This window comes from Scheffersomyces coipomensis (assembly GCF_036884675.1).
Source record: "Scheffersomyces coipomensis strain NRRL Y-17651 chromosome Unknown DFJ63scaffold_8, whole genome shotgun sequence".
Taxonomy (NCBI): domain Eukaryota; kingdom Fungi; phylum Ascomycota; class Pichiomycetes; order Serinales; family Debaryomycetaceae; genus Scheffersomyces; species Scheffersomyces coipomensis.
The window spans coordinates 534,042-551,620 of record NW_027042899.1 but is presented as its reverse complement, the minus strand read 5'-3'; the positions used below and the strand labels follow the sequence as shown (position 1 = coordinate 551,620).

At 31.3% G+C, this 17,579-nt stretch overlaps 8 protein-coding genes across 8 annotated transcripts; 4 read left to right on the top strand and 4 right to left on the bottom strand. All coding sequences in view use genetic code 12, as the record gives it.

Annotated features, from left to right (window-relative positions):
- Positions 1 to 1,230: 1,230 nt before the first annotated feature.
- DFJ63DRAFT_315710 (uncharacterized protein) lies at positions 1,231 to 3,666 on the top strand (the record flags this gene model as incomplete). Its single annotated transcript, XM_064906600.1, has 1 exon — positions 1,231 to 3,666. One exon carries the CDS (start codon positions 1,231 to 1,233, stop codon positions 3,664 to 3,666), a length of 2,436 nt encoding a protein of 811 aa, XP_064759800.1.
- Positions 3,667 to 4,563: 897 nt separating this feature from the next.
- On the top strand, positions 4,564 to 4,979 carry DFJ63DRAFT_337793 (uncharacterized protein; the record flags this gene model as incomplete). The annotated part of the gene is made up of 2 exons (XM_064908602.1): positions 4,564 to 4,784; positions 4,817 to 4,979. 2 exons carry the CDS (start codon positions 4,564 to 4,566, stop codon positions 4,977 to 4,979), a joined length of 384 nt encoding a protein of 127 aa, XP_064759799.1.
- A 956-nt stretch (positions 4,980 to 5,935) lies between these two features.
- HHT1 (Hht1p) lies at positions 5,936 to 6,346 on the bottom strand (the record flags this gene model as incomplete). Its single annotated transcript, XM_064906599.1, has 1 exon — positions 5,936 to 6,346. The coding sequence occupies one exon, from the start codon at positions 6,344 to 6,346 to the stop codon at positions 5,936 to 5,938; it is 411 nt and encodes a 136-aa protein (XP_064759798.1).
- A 342-nt stretch (positions 6,347 to 6,688) lies between these two features.
- On the bottom strand, positions 6,689 to 8,142 carry FESUR1 (Fesur1p). Its single transcript, XM_064904456.1, has 2 exons — positions 7,140 to 8,142; positions 6,689 to 7,006 (listed from the first exon to the last, which is right to left on the bottom strand). Exon 1 carries the CDS (start codon positions 7,807 to 7,809, stop codon positions 7,165 to 7,167), a length of 645 nt encoding a protein of 214 aa, XP_064759797.1. The 5' UTR covers positions 7,810 to 8,142; the 3' UTR covers positions 6,689 to 7,006; positions 7,140 to 7,164.
- Positions 8,143 to 8,985: 843 nt separating this feature from the next.
- On the bottom strand, positions 8,986 to 9,303 carry DFJ63DRAFT_337790 (uncharacterized protein; the record flags this gene model as incomplete). Its single annotated transcript, XM_064908601.1, has 1 exon — positions 8,986 to 9,303. The coding sequence occupies one exon, from the start codon at positions 9,301 to 9,303 to the stop codon at positions 8,986 to 8,988; it is 318 nt and encodes a 105-aa protein (XP_064759796.1).
- Positions 9,304 to 9,651: 348 nt separating this feature from the next.
- Positions 9,652 to 10,278, top strand: YSA1 (ADP-ribose diphosphatase; the record flags this gene model as incomplete). The annotated part of the gene is made up of 1 exon (XM_064908600.1): positions 9,652 to 10,278. The coding sequence occupies one exon, from the start codon at positions 9,652 to 9,654 to the stop codon at positions 10,276 to 10,278; it is 627 nt and encodes a 208-aa protein (XP_064759795.1).
- Positions 10,279 to 10,404: 126 nt separating this feature from the next.
- On the top strand, positions 10,405 to 12,991 carry DFJ63DRAFT_252670 (uncharacterized protein). Its single transcript, XM_064904454.1, has one exon. It carries the CDS (start codon positions 10,531 to 10,533, stop codon positions 12,625 to 12,627), a length of 2,097 nt encoding a protein of 698 aa, XP_064759794.1. The 5' UTR covers positions 10,405 to 10,530; the 3' UTR covers positions 12,628 to 12,991.
- SSN6 (transcription regulator) lies at positions 12,732 to 15,468 on the bottom strand. Its single transcript, XM_064907293.1, has one exon. It carries the CDS (start codon positions 15,165 to 15,167, stop codon positions 12,882 to 12,884), a length of 2,286 nt encoding a protein of 761 aa, XP_064759793.1. The 5' UTR covers positions 15,168 to 15,468; the 3' UTR covers positions 12,732 to 12,881.
- Between the last annotated feature and the right edge of the window lie 2,111 nt (positions 15,469 to 17,579).

Below are 17,579 nucleotides of genomic sequence, written 5' to 3'. Positions count from 1 at the left end.
ACTTACATGCATTCTAACGACTCCAAGATTGGTACACTATAACTCAATAACTCTATAATTCATATAATTGATGAATAGATTATAGTTACTAAAGTTGTATCAAAAGGTATAAACATCCTATTCAGTAAAAATATTTTGATTTCCATTGTTCTGAAAACAGTGTAGTGTTTTAGCGACTCACTGGCCATTTTCATTCCTCTAAATACGTAGAATATAATTGTTCCCGTTTTGTACGATATATCTTTTCTTCGACAATTCTTACATTGTTAAATCGGAACTATACCAAATGGTAAGAATACTGTTCATAGGAGTTAGTTAGTCATGATCATAACTATCAATGGACTGGCAGAGTCAACGGGTTGTAATTGGTAACGATCCGTCCGCCCCTCATTAAACAGCAGCAACAACACTGTAAATTCAGTTAAACTTTTTATTCAAATATCCTTTCCTTAACTTCCTTAAATACTTAAATAAAAATCTTTTTACTGACACACACGTCGTCAAAAACTGTAATATCTCCATTGTAATAAAAAGTCAATTTGAAAAATTTTAAATCAAAACCACCAACACTTTTCACTAACAATTAAAAAAAGAAGCCCATACAAATTAAAAAAAAGAGGGAAAAGGAACACACTAAAAAAAAAAAAAAAAAAAGGCTGATTCCCCAAAATTCAATTTATAATCTTTAATTCTTTAATCCTCAAATTCAATTCAAATTAAAAGGCTCCAAAGTGCTATTCAATCATACAAGTTAGATACAAGAGAGAGGTGTCCTTGTCCCTTGCAATTCCCGTCCATCAATCAATCCAATTGATTCAATTGATGTTGCATGTCTCCTTAATCGTTTAAACAACCCCATACTCACTACTACTCCCTGTCTCATACCTCTGCCCCCCTCCCCCCACCCTCCATCCAATCCGATTTACCAACTTTTGTTTGATTCTTTTTTTTTTTTCAATTCAATTTGGTTAAATCACTCTTTTCATATCATATCATATCATATCATATTATATTATATATAAGATCATATCTCAAAGTTTGGTGTTCTAGTTATTTGCTTTCATTTTCGTTATACCCCTTCCCCTTTTGGATCCATTTAGTTTTTTTGTTTTAACTTTGCTTTCGTCTTTGTCTTGTCTTTATCTTGTCTTGTCTTGTCTTGTCTTATCCTTGTTTGTTTGTATTCCTATTTTTTCAATCAATCATAAATATTGTTTATACTTTCTCATCATGTCATCATTCCTTCAATCAAATCAAGATGATACAAGCTCGTATCAATCAGGTGGAAACAATTCCATCATCCTAGAAACTAGTACCAATTCTTCTGATGGTAGTGGTACCAATAATAACAATAATACTCAAGATAACCCCCTATTAAGTCCCACTACTGCAAATCATTTACCTACTTTACCTAAAACAAATATATCAGGTCCAACTGTCCTCCCTATTAATGCCAATACTACCACTTCAAATACCGTAAGTCATCAACATCATAAAGAACAAGAGATGTTATCTGGATTTGCAATTCCTCAACCTCCTGTTTCAACTCAACAATCAAGTGTGGCAGCTGAACGTGAACGAGAAGCTTCTGGATTATCAAATCCTTTATCATCAGGTGAAATCGATCATCCTCGAACTTTATGGATGGGAGATTTAGATCCTTGGTTAGATGAACAAGCTATCGTTGATTTATGGTGGAAAATCTTACAAAAACATGTCGATGTTAAAATCATTAAACCCAAGAGTATCAAACCTGATCTGGCCAATTATCAAGGATTATCTCATTCAGGATATTGTTTTATTCAATTTTCATCATATGAAGATGCTCAACAAGCTTTAGGTTTAAATGGTCAATTATTACCTGATATAGCTATGCCATCTCAACAACATTTTCCTAATAATCCTGATAATCAAAAGAAATATTTCCGGTTAAATTGGGCTAGTGGAGCAACTTTAAATGCTCCTATAGTTCAAACTCCCGAATATTCTTTATTTGTAGGTGATTTATCAGCATCAACTACTGAAGCTCATTTATTAGCATTTTTTCAAAAAAATTTCCCTAATTCAATTAAAACTGTTAGAGTTATGACGGATCCTGTATCGGGTAAATCAAGATGTTTTGGATTTGTCAGATTTACAGATGAACTGGAAAGACAACGAGCATTAATTGAAATGAATGGTGTTTGGTTTGGTGGTAGACCATTAAGAGTGGCATTGGCTACGGCCAGAACTTCAACTCGTAAATTCCAAGGTGGAGTTGGAAATAATCAACTTGATAATGATATATTAGGTGTCGGTGGTGGAAATGGTGGTGGTAGTGTTGTTGGAGGTGGTCAATTCTATGGAAATGGTATACCAGCCGATTCTCAACAAAATCTAATGTTTTTAGGTGGTCCACCTCCTCCACCAAATCAAAATCATAATTTAGCTCCAGGTCCACCCGGAGGTCCACCTCCTGGTGGTTATTATGGAACTCCTCAATTACCACCTCCAGGAAGTGTAGGATCTCCATTTGATTTACCTCAAGATGCCATCAATTATGATAATTATGGTCAAATTAAATCTCCCATGCCAATGGCCATCCCTCCTGGTGCTGTTATTCAAAATCAATCATTTTCCGATCCTAATAATACTACCGTATTTGTAGGAGGATTATCATCTGAAGTTAATGAACCTACGTTATTTACATTATTTAAACAATTTGGATTAATTCAACAAGTTAAAATCCCTCCCGGTAAGAATTGTGGATTTATAAAATATTCAAGTCGAGAAGAAGCAGAAGAAGCTATTGCTTCAATGCAAGGATTTATAATTGGTGGTAATCGAGTTCGATTAAGTTGGGGGAAAGTATCGATGAATAATAAAAAATTCCAACACCAACAACAACACCAACAACAACATCATCAACAGCAACAACATCATCATCAACAACAAGTTGCTTTGTCTATGGGGTTAGGCTATGGTCAAATGCCTCCACCTCATCCAAATGCTCCACCAGGTCAATTAGGGGTAATGCCAGGTCATCATGGACCATTACCTCCTCCATTAGGTATCCATGCTGGACCATTACCACCACCAGGAACATATGGATCCCAAGATTATGATAATAGTCATAATAGTGATAATTCAGGATCATTTGATGATTCAAATCATTCTCCTCAATATTATTTACCCATAGGAGGGGCTGGTCATGCGGGTAATCATGAACAATTATTACAATCAATGGGAAATTTAAGTCTTGATTCTTCAGGTGGTATGGGAAGTGTTGGTGGATCAGGTGTTAATAGTGGTAATGCCTTACTTGATGATCCTAATGGTTTAGCAGCCGGTGGGTATTTAATCCCTCCTCCAAATATGTATGGAGCATTTGGAATTCCTGATTTAACATATCAACAATTCATTCCTGCTTCTGCTGCTGCTGCAGCTGCCGTGGCTGCTAATGCCGGTATACCCTCTTATTCAAATGGAAGTCCTTCACCTACAAGCACCCCTTACCATAATAACAGTAATAATCAAATTAATCATAGTCATAATGATAGTAGTGGTAGTAATCCCGAAGGTGGTGTAGCCGCTGATGAAGAAGAGGAAGAACAATCGGAAGAGAAAGGAGAAGTGGTTGAGAAAGAAGAAAAGGAAGAAGTAGAGAAGGACGAGAAAGAGGAATGAATGAATACTTTTTAATGAAATGTCTTTATGAAATGGATGTTTTTATGTTTTAATTTATATATTATCAATCAATCAATTGTTTATTAGTTTTATTTTTTTTTAAACGTTTATATTTATATTTTTTGGATACTTGGACAAAGAAAAAGAAGAAAAAGTATTATTAATACTTTCAATATCATCTTCATCATCATTATCATTATCTCCCTTGATGACTTGTTGAATATTATTATACCCTTCTCCCCTCATATAGTGTTTTTTAATCACTATAATTATTCATTCATTTATACTTTTAGTTAACATTTTTTTGTTGTGTCAAATGTTATTATTTTGTTTTAGTTTGATTTTCTTCTCACAGTCTCTGTTATACAAGTGTATTTGAACATTCATGTTGTGTTTTAGTTTATTTAGTTTTCTTTGTTTTTAGTTAGTTTTTGTTATAGTTAGTATTGTTTACTTCTATCAATGGTATATATTTAATATTTTGATTAAATTTTTAAGTTGCAAATTTAATTAGGGTAATGACTGATTTTACAGAATTAATTAATGACAACGAACCAATTACAATGTCATAAGTTATATTAATTATAAATGATCACCCATAAATCAAATATAAGTTAACTTAAGAAACACTTATGAACATAGATGAGCCGTACGGTACTGAAATGACTCTTATAACCAATTTCCCCCTTACAAATTTATATTGCGCATAGAGAGAGACAGCCAAGCTAATCCAGTTTAAGGAGGAGGAGGTTGGTTAAATCCAAACCAACTGGATAAGGATTATAAACTATAAATAAACAATCCATTTCTCTTTATAACTCTGACATATATATAACCTTGTTAATTATGAAATAAATTGTTGTTGTTACAATTTTAGCTATTTTAGTGAGTACAATCATGGCTACTTCAAGTTCAACGGGATATTGGGCCTCATTAGGCCAACCTGAATTAGATGTACCAGTAACTTATCCCTATCTTATTCATACTGGACCATCCACTGGTCAAATTAGATATCTTAGTGGACCTGAGATTGCCAATACTGGAGAATTAGTTCGATTTGAAATGGAATCTGCTTATTTTAAGGTTGATGGAGTATGGCAATTAAAACGATTAAAGATGTTGATCCATTGATTGTAGGGGAATATTTTAGTAAGATTCTTACTGCTGAAGTTCCATCTGATAATGTTATTCCTATTCTTCCTGATGATGATTATGTGGAAGAACCTCCCAATGTTAGTGATGAACAAGTTATTGAACATTATACTAGAGCTAAAGCTGATATACTCGCTTATGCTGAGAGTTTAAAAGGGTAAAGAGAACTAATTGATCGGTAGAGAATGGTTTTACTGGTTTATTCAGAATGATGTTACATATGTTGGTGTTGGTTTATATGTATTAATAAATCAGTTGCAAATATGAATATTTGTATGCTTTGTGGCATAGAAATTTGTACTGTAAAGGTAGTAAATGATAGCATTGAAGTAATATCAAAGTACTACGGTATCATTACAGATGACCAACGTACTCAATGATATGATCAATTGTCAACCATTAAGCTTAGAGAGTCAGGTTAATTGTTATTACTAATAATATGTTTGTATGGAATCTTCCGGGAATTAGTACAATTTTTCCAGTCTACAACGAGAGAATGTTGTCTTAAAAACGTCGAAATTGATCTACTATTTTCTAGAAATGATACAGTAGAACAGTATATACTTTACCATATAACTACTCTAGATCATCTGATTATAATATTCTACAGTTATACTGCAATGATAAAAGTAGTAATAAACCCAACTGTTACTATTCTATTTTTAAGGTGTTTGATTTTGTGCACTTTAGATAAAGTACTTACATATCGCTTATTATGGACTGATTAAACATTGATTTGTCAACGTAACGGATAATAATAAAATCATCGTAACCCCTTTTGATGGGTAATCTGACCAATCATATCATGTATTTCTTGACCTGACTAACTTAAGCGCTTTACTTAAACTACAAATTAAACATAATTGTTTTCAATACTAACAAATTTGATATACATTTAAATCACAAATATATAAGAAACAAGGGATAAAAACCAACGACAACACATTAATAAAAAAAAAGGAGTATACAAACTCTAACAAAACAAGATTAACTTATACTAAGTTAGATATTATCACGTTGTGATAATCATAAGAATAAACTAAAGGACCGGACCCAAAAATAAAATCATTAATTAATTAATGATAATAAACGATAATGATAACAGTTAAAGTAAAATCTAAGATCTTTCACCTCTTAATCTTCTAGCTAATTGAATATCTTTCTTTTGAATAGTAACTCTTTTAGCATGAATGGCACATAAATTAGTATCTTCAAATAATGAAACTAAATAAGCTTCAACAGCTTCTTGTAAAGCACCAATAGCAGAAGATTGAAATCTTAAATCAGATTTAAAATCTTGAGCAATTTCACGAACTAATCTTTGGAAAGGTAATTTTCTAATTAATAATTCAGTTGATTTTTGAAATCTTCTAATTTCTCTTAAGGCAACAGTACCTGGCTTATATCTATGAGGTTTTTTAACCCCACCACTAACTGGAGCGGATTTTCTGGCAGCTTTAGAAGCTAATTGTTTTCTTGGGGCTTTACCACCAGTAGACTTTCTGGCTGTTTGTTTAGTTCTGGCCATGATTAATGAATAAAACTAAGTAATTAAGTAAAGAAAGAAAGAAACTTTTTTTAAAAAAAGGGTTGTAAAAGAAAAAGTGGTATATAAAAATTTATAAGGAAAGGGATAAAATTTAGAAATAGAATGATGAGGAAATTGATGATGTTTTAATTAAATTTTTGCCTTCTGTCTAATTTTAAGTGTGAGGTGTGTGTGTGTAAAGTGTAAATCTGCTCAGTTCATATTACGACGTACGAAAGACCCACGGAATTTGAGGTACAGTTGCTCTCACCTTTTTTTGGTACAGTTAATTATGAGGAAAAATGGTGTAAATAATTTGATCATTTTTTGAGGGGGCTAAATAATTTAAATTTTTAATGCGAACATTTTTTGGAATTTTAAAAAGAGAAAAGAAAGAAAATGTTCGCACTTCCTATTTAGGTAATATCCCAAGAACGTGACGAGTCACGTTCTTGTTTCTTTTGTTCTACACTGTTCTATCGTCTGCTGCCAAACTTACTTCCATTTACAACAACTAACTACTTAATATGCCATTAATATATTTGATTTATATATATACATATATGAATGAATGAATGAATGAAGGTTAAATAATAATAATAATAATGAAATATATACTAATATATATAGAGAAAGAAAGGAAACTATGATGGATTGATTGATTGATTGATTGATGAATTGATGGATTCATTGGCTGTAAATGAGGTGAATGTCTATATCTGTGTGTATCCCTAAGGACTAATGTATGAATAATGTTTTATTATAGAACCAATCAATCAAATATTGATTGATTAAATAGATGGAATGAAATACTCCAACTAACTTCTATACCATAATCTTGTGATTCTAGTTTTCATCATCTTCTTTTGTAATTGGAAAACTCCATACATTAATGCTTCAGAGGTTGGGGGACATCCTGGAACATAAACATCAACTGGAACAATTCTATCACATCCTCTAACCACACTATATGAATAATGATAATATCCTCCTCCATTAGCACATGATCCCATACTTATAACCCATCTTGGATCTGGCATTTGATCATAAACTTGTCTTAAAGCTGGAGCCATTTTATTAGTAACAGTACCAGCCACAATCATAATATCAGATTGACGTGGTGAAGCTCTGAAAATAATCCCTAATCTATCTTGATCATATCTTGGTGCTGATACATGCATCATTTCTACTGCACAACATGCTAACCCAAATGTAACTGGCCAAAATGAAGATTTTCTTGCCCAATTAGCTATAGAATCTAATGAAGTTAAAACATAATCAACTGGACTTGAAGCAGTCTTTTGACTCATTAATGGAAATTCAGTTTCTAATGGTTTTGGAGTAAGATCTTTACTTGAAATATATCTTTGTTGATTAATTAAATTAGAACCAATTTGTTTATGAACAATGGGTTGGAATTTAACCATAGAAGTTATTAAACTTCTTTTAGATAATGCGTACATGATGATATTATTATTATGATTATGATGTTGTTGTTGTTGTTGTTGATGTGTGGTATTGCTATTGACTTGACTTAATGGTTGATCAATTTATAATGATATTGAAGATGATATTACAGGGAATAAAGATGAATGAAAGTTTATTATAAGATTGGATTGAATATCTTAGATATATATGTATATGACAATTATCTTCCCAAATCAATTAAAGATACCTTCTTCTTTCAATATACTTCAGTTAATCTTTAACTATTTACTGTTTAAATTTTTTTTTCTCTCTCTCTTTTGGTTAAAGGTAAAATCCTCAACTAAGCAAAAATTTATAAGTTATGATTGGATACGACATCTTGGAGACATACGACATTTTATATAGAGAAATATCTAATACTATATACTACAACATATAATTAGGAGGGTTTTCACATGAAAGACTAATAATAACTAAACTGTTGATTTCCCATTACAACTCTATCTCTATAAACAGCTTCTTTGTTTCCTCTTCACAAATGTTAACTCATTGCTGTTTTTACTAATTATCATATTGTTATTTAACCAAGGGTTCGCTGTATGGTTGCAAGTGTTTAAATATTAGACTAATATTGATTGTATTTTATCTACATTGACATTCTTATTCCTATGAGTTTGTCCCAATCAACGTCAACGTAGGAATATGGATGATATAGAGAAGCGATCTGATATAATACCAATTAATCAATTTAATCAACAAAGGCCAAAAACTGGTTGGTCTAAGCTATTAGAATTATTCATTAACATAAGTAGACTTCTCTTTGCAGTGTCATTTGTTGGATATCTTTTTGTTTACTTCAAATGCTTGATCAATCCCCAGGGGAAAGGCTTTGATGAATAGTAGATACTTGGAGATGTGTTCGTGTTATTGAGTTGTCTAAATTAGGAAAGACAGTCAGAAGTAATCAGATCGACAGTGAAGTGGATACTCTAAGCTTGATAGTAACAGATTGTTGGTGCATCCAAGATACAAGTATACAATGAGTTGAGTTGGCTAAAATTTACAATCAACTCTAATTAATATTAAATTCATTATATTCATTAAACGTGAAAAAAATATGTATGTATGTATATATGTATGCCCTTTTAATCACCATTCCTTATTTCAATGTATCAGTAAAACAATTTTACTTCATTCCATGATAATATGTACTATTGAATAATCTCTTCTAAATAATCCTTTATCTTTTCCATAATTTCTTGTTTAACATTCTTAGATACCAATTCATCAGCTTTTGGTTTAACATTAGCCATCAACTGATCGAAATTAATCTGTCCTTCGTCATTACCATTACTTTTACTTGATTCGGTTAATTGTTGATTAGTTAATTGGGATACTTTATCATACCATCCTGATTCATATAATTTTAATTTTAATTGTTTGTTTATTATATCGTAATTTCCTGATGAGATTAAATGATCTTGGATCTGTGATTTGATTTGATCAAGTTCTTCTTGTTGTTGTGTCATCTTGTCTGTTGTATCTATATTGATTTGTATGTATATGGGATTGATTATAGGGCTTTCTAGTTAGTTATACGTTACTGTTCATTCAATTGTTTGAGCTACCGCAACGAAAAAAAATTAGTGTGTGAGTAATATACAGGAAACACATAAATAATTCTCCAATTTTGAATAATTATATAACAACAACAACAACTATTACTACTGGATTCAATCTTAAAGGTTCAATTCTTAATCTATAACTTGGATCAATTGAAGTTAATGAAAGTTAAACTTACTACAAATTCATTTCATTCATTAATCATCAAACGAAATTCATCAACTTTACCATTACAATTAATTAGAACTTACAAAATGACATCAAAACCTTCACCTTATCAAGCAAAAATTACTAATATTCTGAATTCAAATGATGGGAAATGGATTCAAACTCGTAAAATTGAATATCAAGATCCAGCTGGAACTCCAAGAATTTGGGAAATGGCAGTTAGATCAACCAGAACCACTACAACTAATATAGATGCTGTTTCAATTGTAACTATATTAAATTCAACAAATCATGATAAAGAAATCATTATTGTTAAACAATTCAGACCTCCAACTGAAAAAGTAGTATTGGAATTACCAGCCGGATTAATTGATCCCAATGAAACCATTGAATCAACTGCCGTACGGGAATTAATTGAAGAAACAGGTTATCATGGAACATTTGTTAAACAATCAATCGTAGTATATAGTGATCCTGGCTTAACTAATGCTAATATGGTCTTAGCTTACGTTGATGTTGATTTAAATGATCCTAAAAATATTAATCCTATTGCTCAATTAGAAGATGGTGAATTTATTGAAGTTATAAAATTACCCTTACATAATTTATTACAAAGTTTAGAACAATTAATTGAAAAGGAAGGTTGTACCATTGATGCTAGGTTGTATCATTTTGCTGTCGGTTTAGATTTAGCTAAATCTGTCTTATCATAATCTAGATATCTAAAGTATATATTATATCTATATAAGATCTAAATTTAGAGGTATGATACCACAAAAACTATGTAGAGTACTGCGTCATGGATGTTTTAATTTTGGGGATTACCACCCAAAATTTTATAATTATCCAGTGATATTTAAAACCACTGAATTCATATATATATATATATATAAACTATACTATTTTAACTTCTTCTTAAACGATTGGAAGGTTAAAGGGATAATATATCATATCAAATATAGATAATGAGTGATCAAATCGATTTGGATGAAAACGTTTGTAGTTTTTGTCTTGGTGGTGATACTGATATACCACCATTTGGTAATTTAGATGATGCTAAATCATTTATAAAACCATGTTCAACATGTTCATTAAAAGCTCATTCTAAATGTCTTTTGGATTGGTTTAACTCATTACCAGCCGATAAATTACAAATCATCGATGCTGATTCCATAAAAGAATTTGACGCCGCTGTTAATCAATCTTCATCCCATAATCATTCTCCTACTACTAATGATAATAATGATAATGATGATAATACCTTTTCATCAAATACTGCTAGTACCACCATGCCAGGATCATTCTTTGAAGATGATGCCATACCAAACTCATCTAGTCCCACTAATATAGGTGAAATTGGAATGGGTCAACCACCAATTAATAATAATGATCTTCATATAAATTTAAGTTCTCATACTTTAGGTCAATGGTTAGGTAATCTTTCATTCAGAATGAACTTTTCTGATACTAGAAATACTCCTATCAATGATAACAATGATGGTTCAGGTTCACCTGCTACATTAACCGCCATATCAGATTCTCATAATCAACGTTCTACTCGTATAAGTAGATTAACAGAGTCATTCCCTCGATCCCCAATCAATAATGTTGATGGATCAGGATCTCCTTCAAAAGAAATCGATGGTACTTATGTGGCATTCTTAATAGCTTCATGTCCTCAATGTAAACAAGATATCATATTTAGTATGAATCGATCATCATTTCTTGCCCTTACAAATGCTACCAAAAATGCCATTATACGAAGTGTTCAATATGGAGCTATTTTCCTTGGTTTTACATCAGCTATAACTGGGATAGTTTCAATGGGATATATTGGTTTGACCACTTGTGGTTTAAAAATGATTGATTGTATTATTCCAGGTCCATTATTAGTAAGAATGTTAACTAAACCATCTATTAATGCATCAACTACATCAGCTTCATTATCAAGTTTATCTCAACTTTTATTAGGTAATCCTGATAGTTATGCTATTGATAATTTAGAACAAGCATTGGTAAAAGGATTAATTGATCCTCTTAAATTTTCCAGAATTCCAGTGTTACCCATTGTATTATATAGATTAAGATCATCATCTTTATTAAATTGTATTTTAGATAAAAAATCAAATGATTCATTTAATAATTGGTTTACTGAATTAATGCTTACAGGATATATTTCATCATTAGGAAATCATGAATTAATAAGATCATTAATTAAAAATAATCATTCAATATTATTAAAAATTTCATCAAATCCATTACAATTTTATAAATATTTAACCATTGAACAAATATTTAAAGGTATTGATTTTTTAAAGGCTAATAATTTAATTTCATTATTAATACCTGCTCGTTGGATATATGATGCTTTATTCAGATTAACTATTAATCGACTTTATTTCAATATTGCTATGAAAATTAGACCAAGAGATATTGCTAATAGTTTAAGTCAAGATGAAGTTGATAATTTAGAAATCATTAATAATGATTTAAACAATTATAAATTAAATTATTCAAGATTATTAACTCAAGCTAATAAGAAATATGATATTGATAATCAATCAATTAAGAAGATCCCTGTCATTTCATCGGTTTATAAATATTTATTCATCAGATTAAGATTATTTAAATTTGGTTCTGTTATAAACCATGCCAAATGTCAAATTATATCAAGCTATTATAATACCATTGCTTGTTTTAAAAGTGATTATTCCAGTACTTTATTACATAAATCATTTACCATAAGATTATTAACTACATTAGTTTGGCCATATGCAAGTTCAAAAATTGGTAGTTTAATATTTCATTTCATATTAAAAAAGTATAAATTTGATAAGAATGGTACATTATCATCAGATAAATTAATGTTAATAAGTAATTTAATGGGAATAATTTCAATGGTTATTGTAAAGGACTTATTTAATTTATTTTTATGTTGGAAAAAGGCTAGTCAAATTTCAAAAATGGCTTTATTAACCATTGATAAATCTTCATCAGTATCTTCATCAACTATTATTAATCAAGATAATGAAACTGATATTGAAGAAGATTTGGGATTTTAATGGGGTATTATTATATATATGATTTGTATATAAATATTTATATTTTTAATAATGATAATAATATATAAGAGAACAAAATTATGGGTTAAATATAGAGAGGAGGGGTAAAATGTAAAAATAATACAAAATTATAATAAGTACTGATTGGAAGTAAAAAAGTTTGATTATAAAAATAATAATAATAATAATAATATTCGATAATATCATATATAACACAGTTGGTAGGAATTTCTTTTCTTTTCTTTTTTTAAAGTCTATTCATCATCATAATCTTCATCTTCTTCAACTTTTCTTAATGGTGGTTCAACTGGTTCATCTTTCTTTTCTTCTTCAACTTCTTCCTTTTCAGGAGTTGCTTCCTTAGTAGTGGTGGTGGTAGTGGTTTCTTTACCTGTTACATTACTTGAAAATTTAGGTAATTCAACTTCTGGTTTAACTTCTTCTTTAGTTTCAGAACCATTAGTAGTTGGTGCTTCAGTAGTGGTATCAACAGGAGCTGGAGCAGCAACAGCAGTTTCTGGTTCAGTTGGAGCAGCAGTGGTTTCAGTAACTGGTGCTGGAGCAGCAACTTCTGGAGTTGCAACTGGCTCGGTTTTTTCAACCACTGGAGCTTCAACCACTGGAGCAGCAGGTTCAGGTTCAGGAGCAGGAGCAGCAGAAACTTCTTCAGTAACTGGCTCAGCAACCGGAGCTGGTTCGGCAACTGGTTCAGCAACAACTGATTCAGCTACAGTAGGTGCAGCAACTTCAACAGGGGCTTGGACTGGTTCTGCAACAGGTTCATCAGCTTTAGCAGCAACGGCAGCCACAGCAGCAGCAGCTTCAGCCCTTTCTCTTTCTTCATTATTGGCCACCGAAATAGCAGCATTCATAAGAGAATTTAATGAATTGACAGGTTCAGCTGGAGCAGTAGTTTCAGCAATAGTTGGTTTCTTAACCACTTTTGAATCTTGACCATCTTCTAATTCACGTTTTGGAGCTACTGAATCATTCGAAATAGGAGGAGTTGGATTTTGAACTGGTTGTTCAATTGGTTGTTGTTGTTGGGGTGGTTCTTCTACTTTGGCTGGTGGTTGTTCAATTACAACCGGAGCTTGAGATGGAGATACTTGTGGAGCTGGTGATGGTACTTGAATATTAACTTGAGGAATAACAGTTGGAGGAAGAGTGGTTGGGATTGGTGGTTGCGATTGAACTGCATTAAGAATTGGTGCAGGAACAGCTGGAGATTCTTGATGAATTGGTTGAACTTGAACTGGAGGTTGTGGTTGTTGTTGTGGTGGAGGTGGTGGAGGTTGATGAAGTTGTTGAATTGGAGCCACTTGTTGTATTTGTTGAGGAGGTTGGGCTTGAGGTAACAGTAATTGTTGTGGGATATGTTGAGGAGGTTGTTGAAGATGGTGTTGTTGTGGGACAGGAGGTTGAGGGAGTTGACTACCTAAACCACCTTGAGGAAGTTGTTGTTGTGGTAGAGGTGGAGCTTGTTGATGTTGATGTTGTGGAGGTTGTTGTTGAGGATGAGGAGGAGGAGGAACTTGAGGATCTTGTTGAGTAGATTCCAAAACCATACCTTGAGGTAATCTTGGTTGTTGAGAAACTGGAGGAGGTTGAGGAGGATGAGTATTACCTTCTTGTTGATATTTAATTAATTGTTCTAATCTTGCTTTAATATGAGGATTACCAGGATCTAATCTTTCAGCTTGTCTATAAGCATCTAAAGCATCACTAATTTGATTATTACAAGTTTCATATAACGTACCTAAATCATACCAAACTTCACTAATATAAGGATTTAATCTAATAGCTCTAGTATAAGCATCTAAAGCATCACGATATTGACTAATTTGATAATATAATACTCCAATTGAACACCAAAAGGTTGGATTTCTGGAATCACGATTAACCGCTTGTTGGAAAGATTCATAAGCAGCATTAAAATCACCTCTAATCATATGAACTCTACCTAAATAATACCAAGAATGAGCATCAGCTTGATCGATTTCTAATGAATGAGTTAAATATTTTAAAGCAATGTTTAAATCTTGTTGGAAGGGTTGAGAATTACCATTTTGATGTTGAGCAGGAGTTGAAGGTGAAGATTCAGCTTGAGAATAAAGACAACCTAATTGTTGTAATACTTTAGCATGTTGAGGATTTACTTGAAGAACTTTTTCATAAGCTTCTTTAGCACCATACCAATCTTTTTGTTGTTCTAAAACCGTACCAATTTGAAACCAAACATCAGGTTGAGTTAAAGGATGAGGAGGATTATTTAAAATATATTGGAAACATTCTAAAGCCAGTTGTAATTTCCCTTGATGTTTATAAATGATACCTAATCTAAAATAAATTTCATTTGCTTTATCAAAATTTGGATCTAATTCTAAAACTCTTACAAATGCTTCTTCGGCATATTCTAATGAACCATATCTATCATATAGAATACCAATTCCATGCCATAATTTAGGAACATTTGGATTTTCTAAATAATAAAGAGCTCTTTGATAAGCAATATAAGCTCTTTGTAAATCATCCAACATTAAATAACAATGACCTAATAAACCCCAAGTTTCACCACTTTCAGGATTATAATTAAGAGCTTGTTCATATAATTCAGCAGCTTTGAAAAACACATCTTTAGAACGATAAATATTAGCTAATTTGATTAAAGCTTCTGGATTATTTGATGAATGTCTTAAAGCAGAATCATAAGATGCTAAAGCTTTATCAACATCTCCTAAGCTTTCAGCCAAGGAACCAATGGCTAACCAAGTGGCAGCAGTGGTTTCACTTAAGATATTACTTGGACCATTAGCCACTTGTTGTTGTTGTTGCTGTTGTTGAGCAGCAGCTACAGCAGCAGCAGCCACCAATGGAGGTTGAGGAGGTTGTTGTTGCTGTTGAGGTGCTTGTTGTAAATCCATAAGATGATGGGCATGTAATGAACCATTTAAAGGTTGAGGTTGTTTATTATTATTTAGGGAAGCCATTTGAACCAATTATATTATGTTTACAGAAGGATAATAGTGACAAATAAAACAAAAAAAATGAATAGTTTGAAGAATGACTAACTGAGTGAACAAAATAAAGAAAAGGTGGAGAACAATGAAAGTATTGACTTAATAGATTAGTGACTAATTTGATCAAGGAACTGATTGATTGTTTTTGTTTAAAAGTAATGGATTGATAAAAAATGATTTTTTATAAATGGGGTTGAGGTTGATGGTGGAAGGTGGAGCTAAAAGTTAGGCTAAAGATAATGAATGTGTGAGGCTAGCTAACAGACAGGAAAGGGAAAAAAAAAGGAAGCGGAATAAGTGGACGAGATTTGTTTTGAATCGACGCTTAGTTTGATTCCGTATGGATCGATCGATTGATTGATTGATGGATGGATGGATGGATTAGGTGATCGATTAGATCGGAGGGTGGGAATGGATAATGATGAATAAGGTTGTAAAAAGAGAAGTTGTAAACAATTGGAAAAAAGAGGCCAGAAAATTTAAGGGATTTCAAGCACTGGAAATTTTTTTTATTTTATTTTACGTTGTCGTTATTTTTTCTGTAATTGAAGTTTTTACTGATTCTTTTTTTGTGGTCAATTATTTTTTTTTTTTTTAATTTAATTTAATTTAATTTAATTTAATTTTTTAATTTTTTAATTTTTTAATTTTTTTAATTTTTAATTTCTTCGTTTTTTGTTTTTTTTTCTAGGGGGATAAAATAGAGATAATGCTCGCTATTTAGTTAGTCAGCCAGTAGTGATAAATTATGCGACGACGACAACTTTTTTTAAGCAGAAATAAATTCTCGTTCACTATAATTTTGTGTAATGTTCCTTAAGGTAAAGCAACCAAACAGAAAAATTGACAACTCTCACTCACTCTCTCACTAAAAAAAAAAAAGAAATGATTCATTTTTGAGTGGTGGCCCCAAAAGAAAAATAGATCTAAACACTATTTTTATTTTTTTATTTTTTTATTTTTTTGCGCAAAAAAAAAATCTGACTGGAACAGCAATAAATTTTTGGGCAGCAGCAGTAGCGGTGGGGTGAAATAGAATGAATGAATGAAACTGTTACATACATCCATTCGCTATCAAAATTTGAAATGCTTAGCTTTAGTTTACCGTTTACGCCGACTTTGAACTCCAGCTCCAACTTCTATTTATATACTCATTTCATTGGCTGCTATGAACAGAGTATTGTTTAGATAGCTGTCAGAATAGGTTAGTCATTTTTCGTAACTAAAAGAATAAGTAACTAAAAAAATGAATGATCATTATCAAAATATATCTTCAATTTCTGATTTGTTCAACTTGAACCGACGACTCATCACCTATTACCCACTTACTAACCACTATCAATCTAACTTAATAATAAAAATGAAAAGAAATGAGCAGAAAAGGGAAATTATGGAAAACATGGGGTGTATTCATCTGAAATAGGGGGTGTCGATAAATAAAAATTAAAAAAATAAAAAAAAATTAAATTAAATTAAATTAAAAAAAAAAAAATGAGTGGTGATATTTTTGGACGAAGAGAGAGTTAAAGGTGAAAGCTAGATCGTCATGCTATTTTTAAATTTTAGATTTTTTTTAGAAGGCTAAGCTCTATCTAATGAGAGAAAAGACAAAAGTTGATAAAACTATATATGATTAAAGAAACAAAACAAAACAAAATAAAAGATTCCTTGGCTCCGAGGTGTATAGGTTGCTGTTTTTATATATAAGTTCTTGACGTAATCAACTGACAACTTCTGTGAAGAAAATATATTCAACAAACATTATCAATCAATCAATCAACATCATCATCATGGCGTAATAAGTGAACATTTTCGAATAAACTTTTTTTTACTTGTTTGTTTGTTTTACACCCCATGTTTTTTTTTTTTTTTCGTTCATAATCTAATTTTTAATTCTTTTGTTTTTTTTATTTTTATTTTAAGTTTTATTTT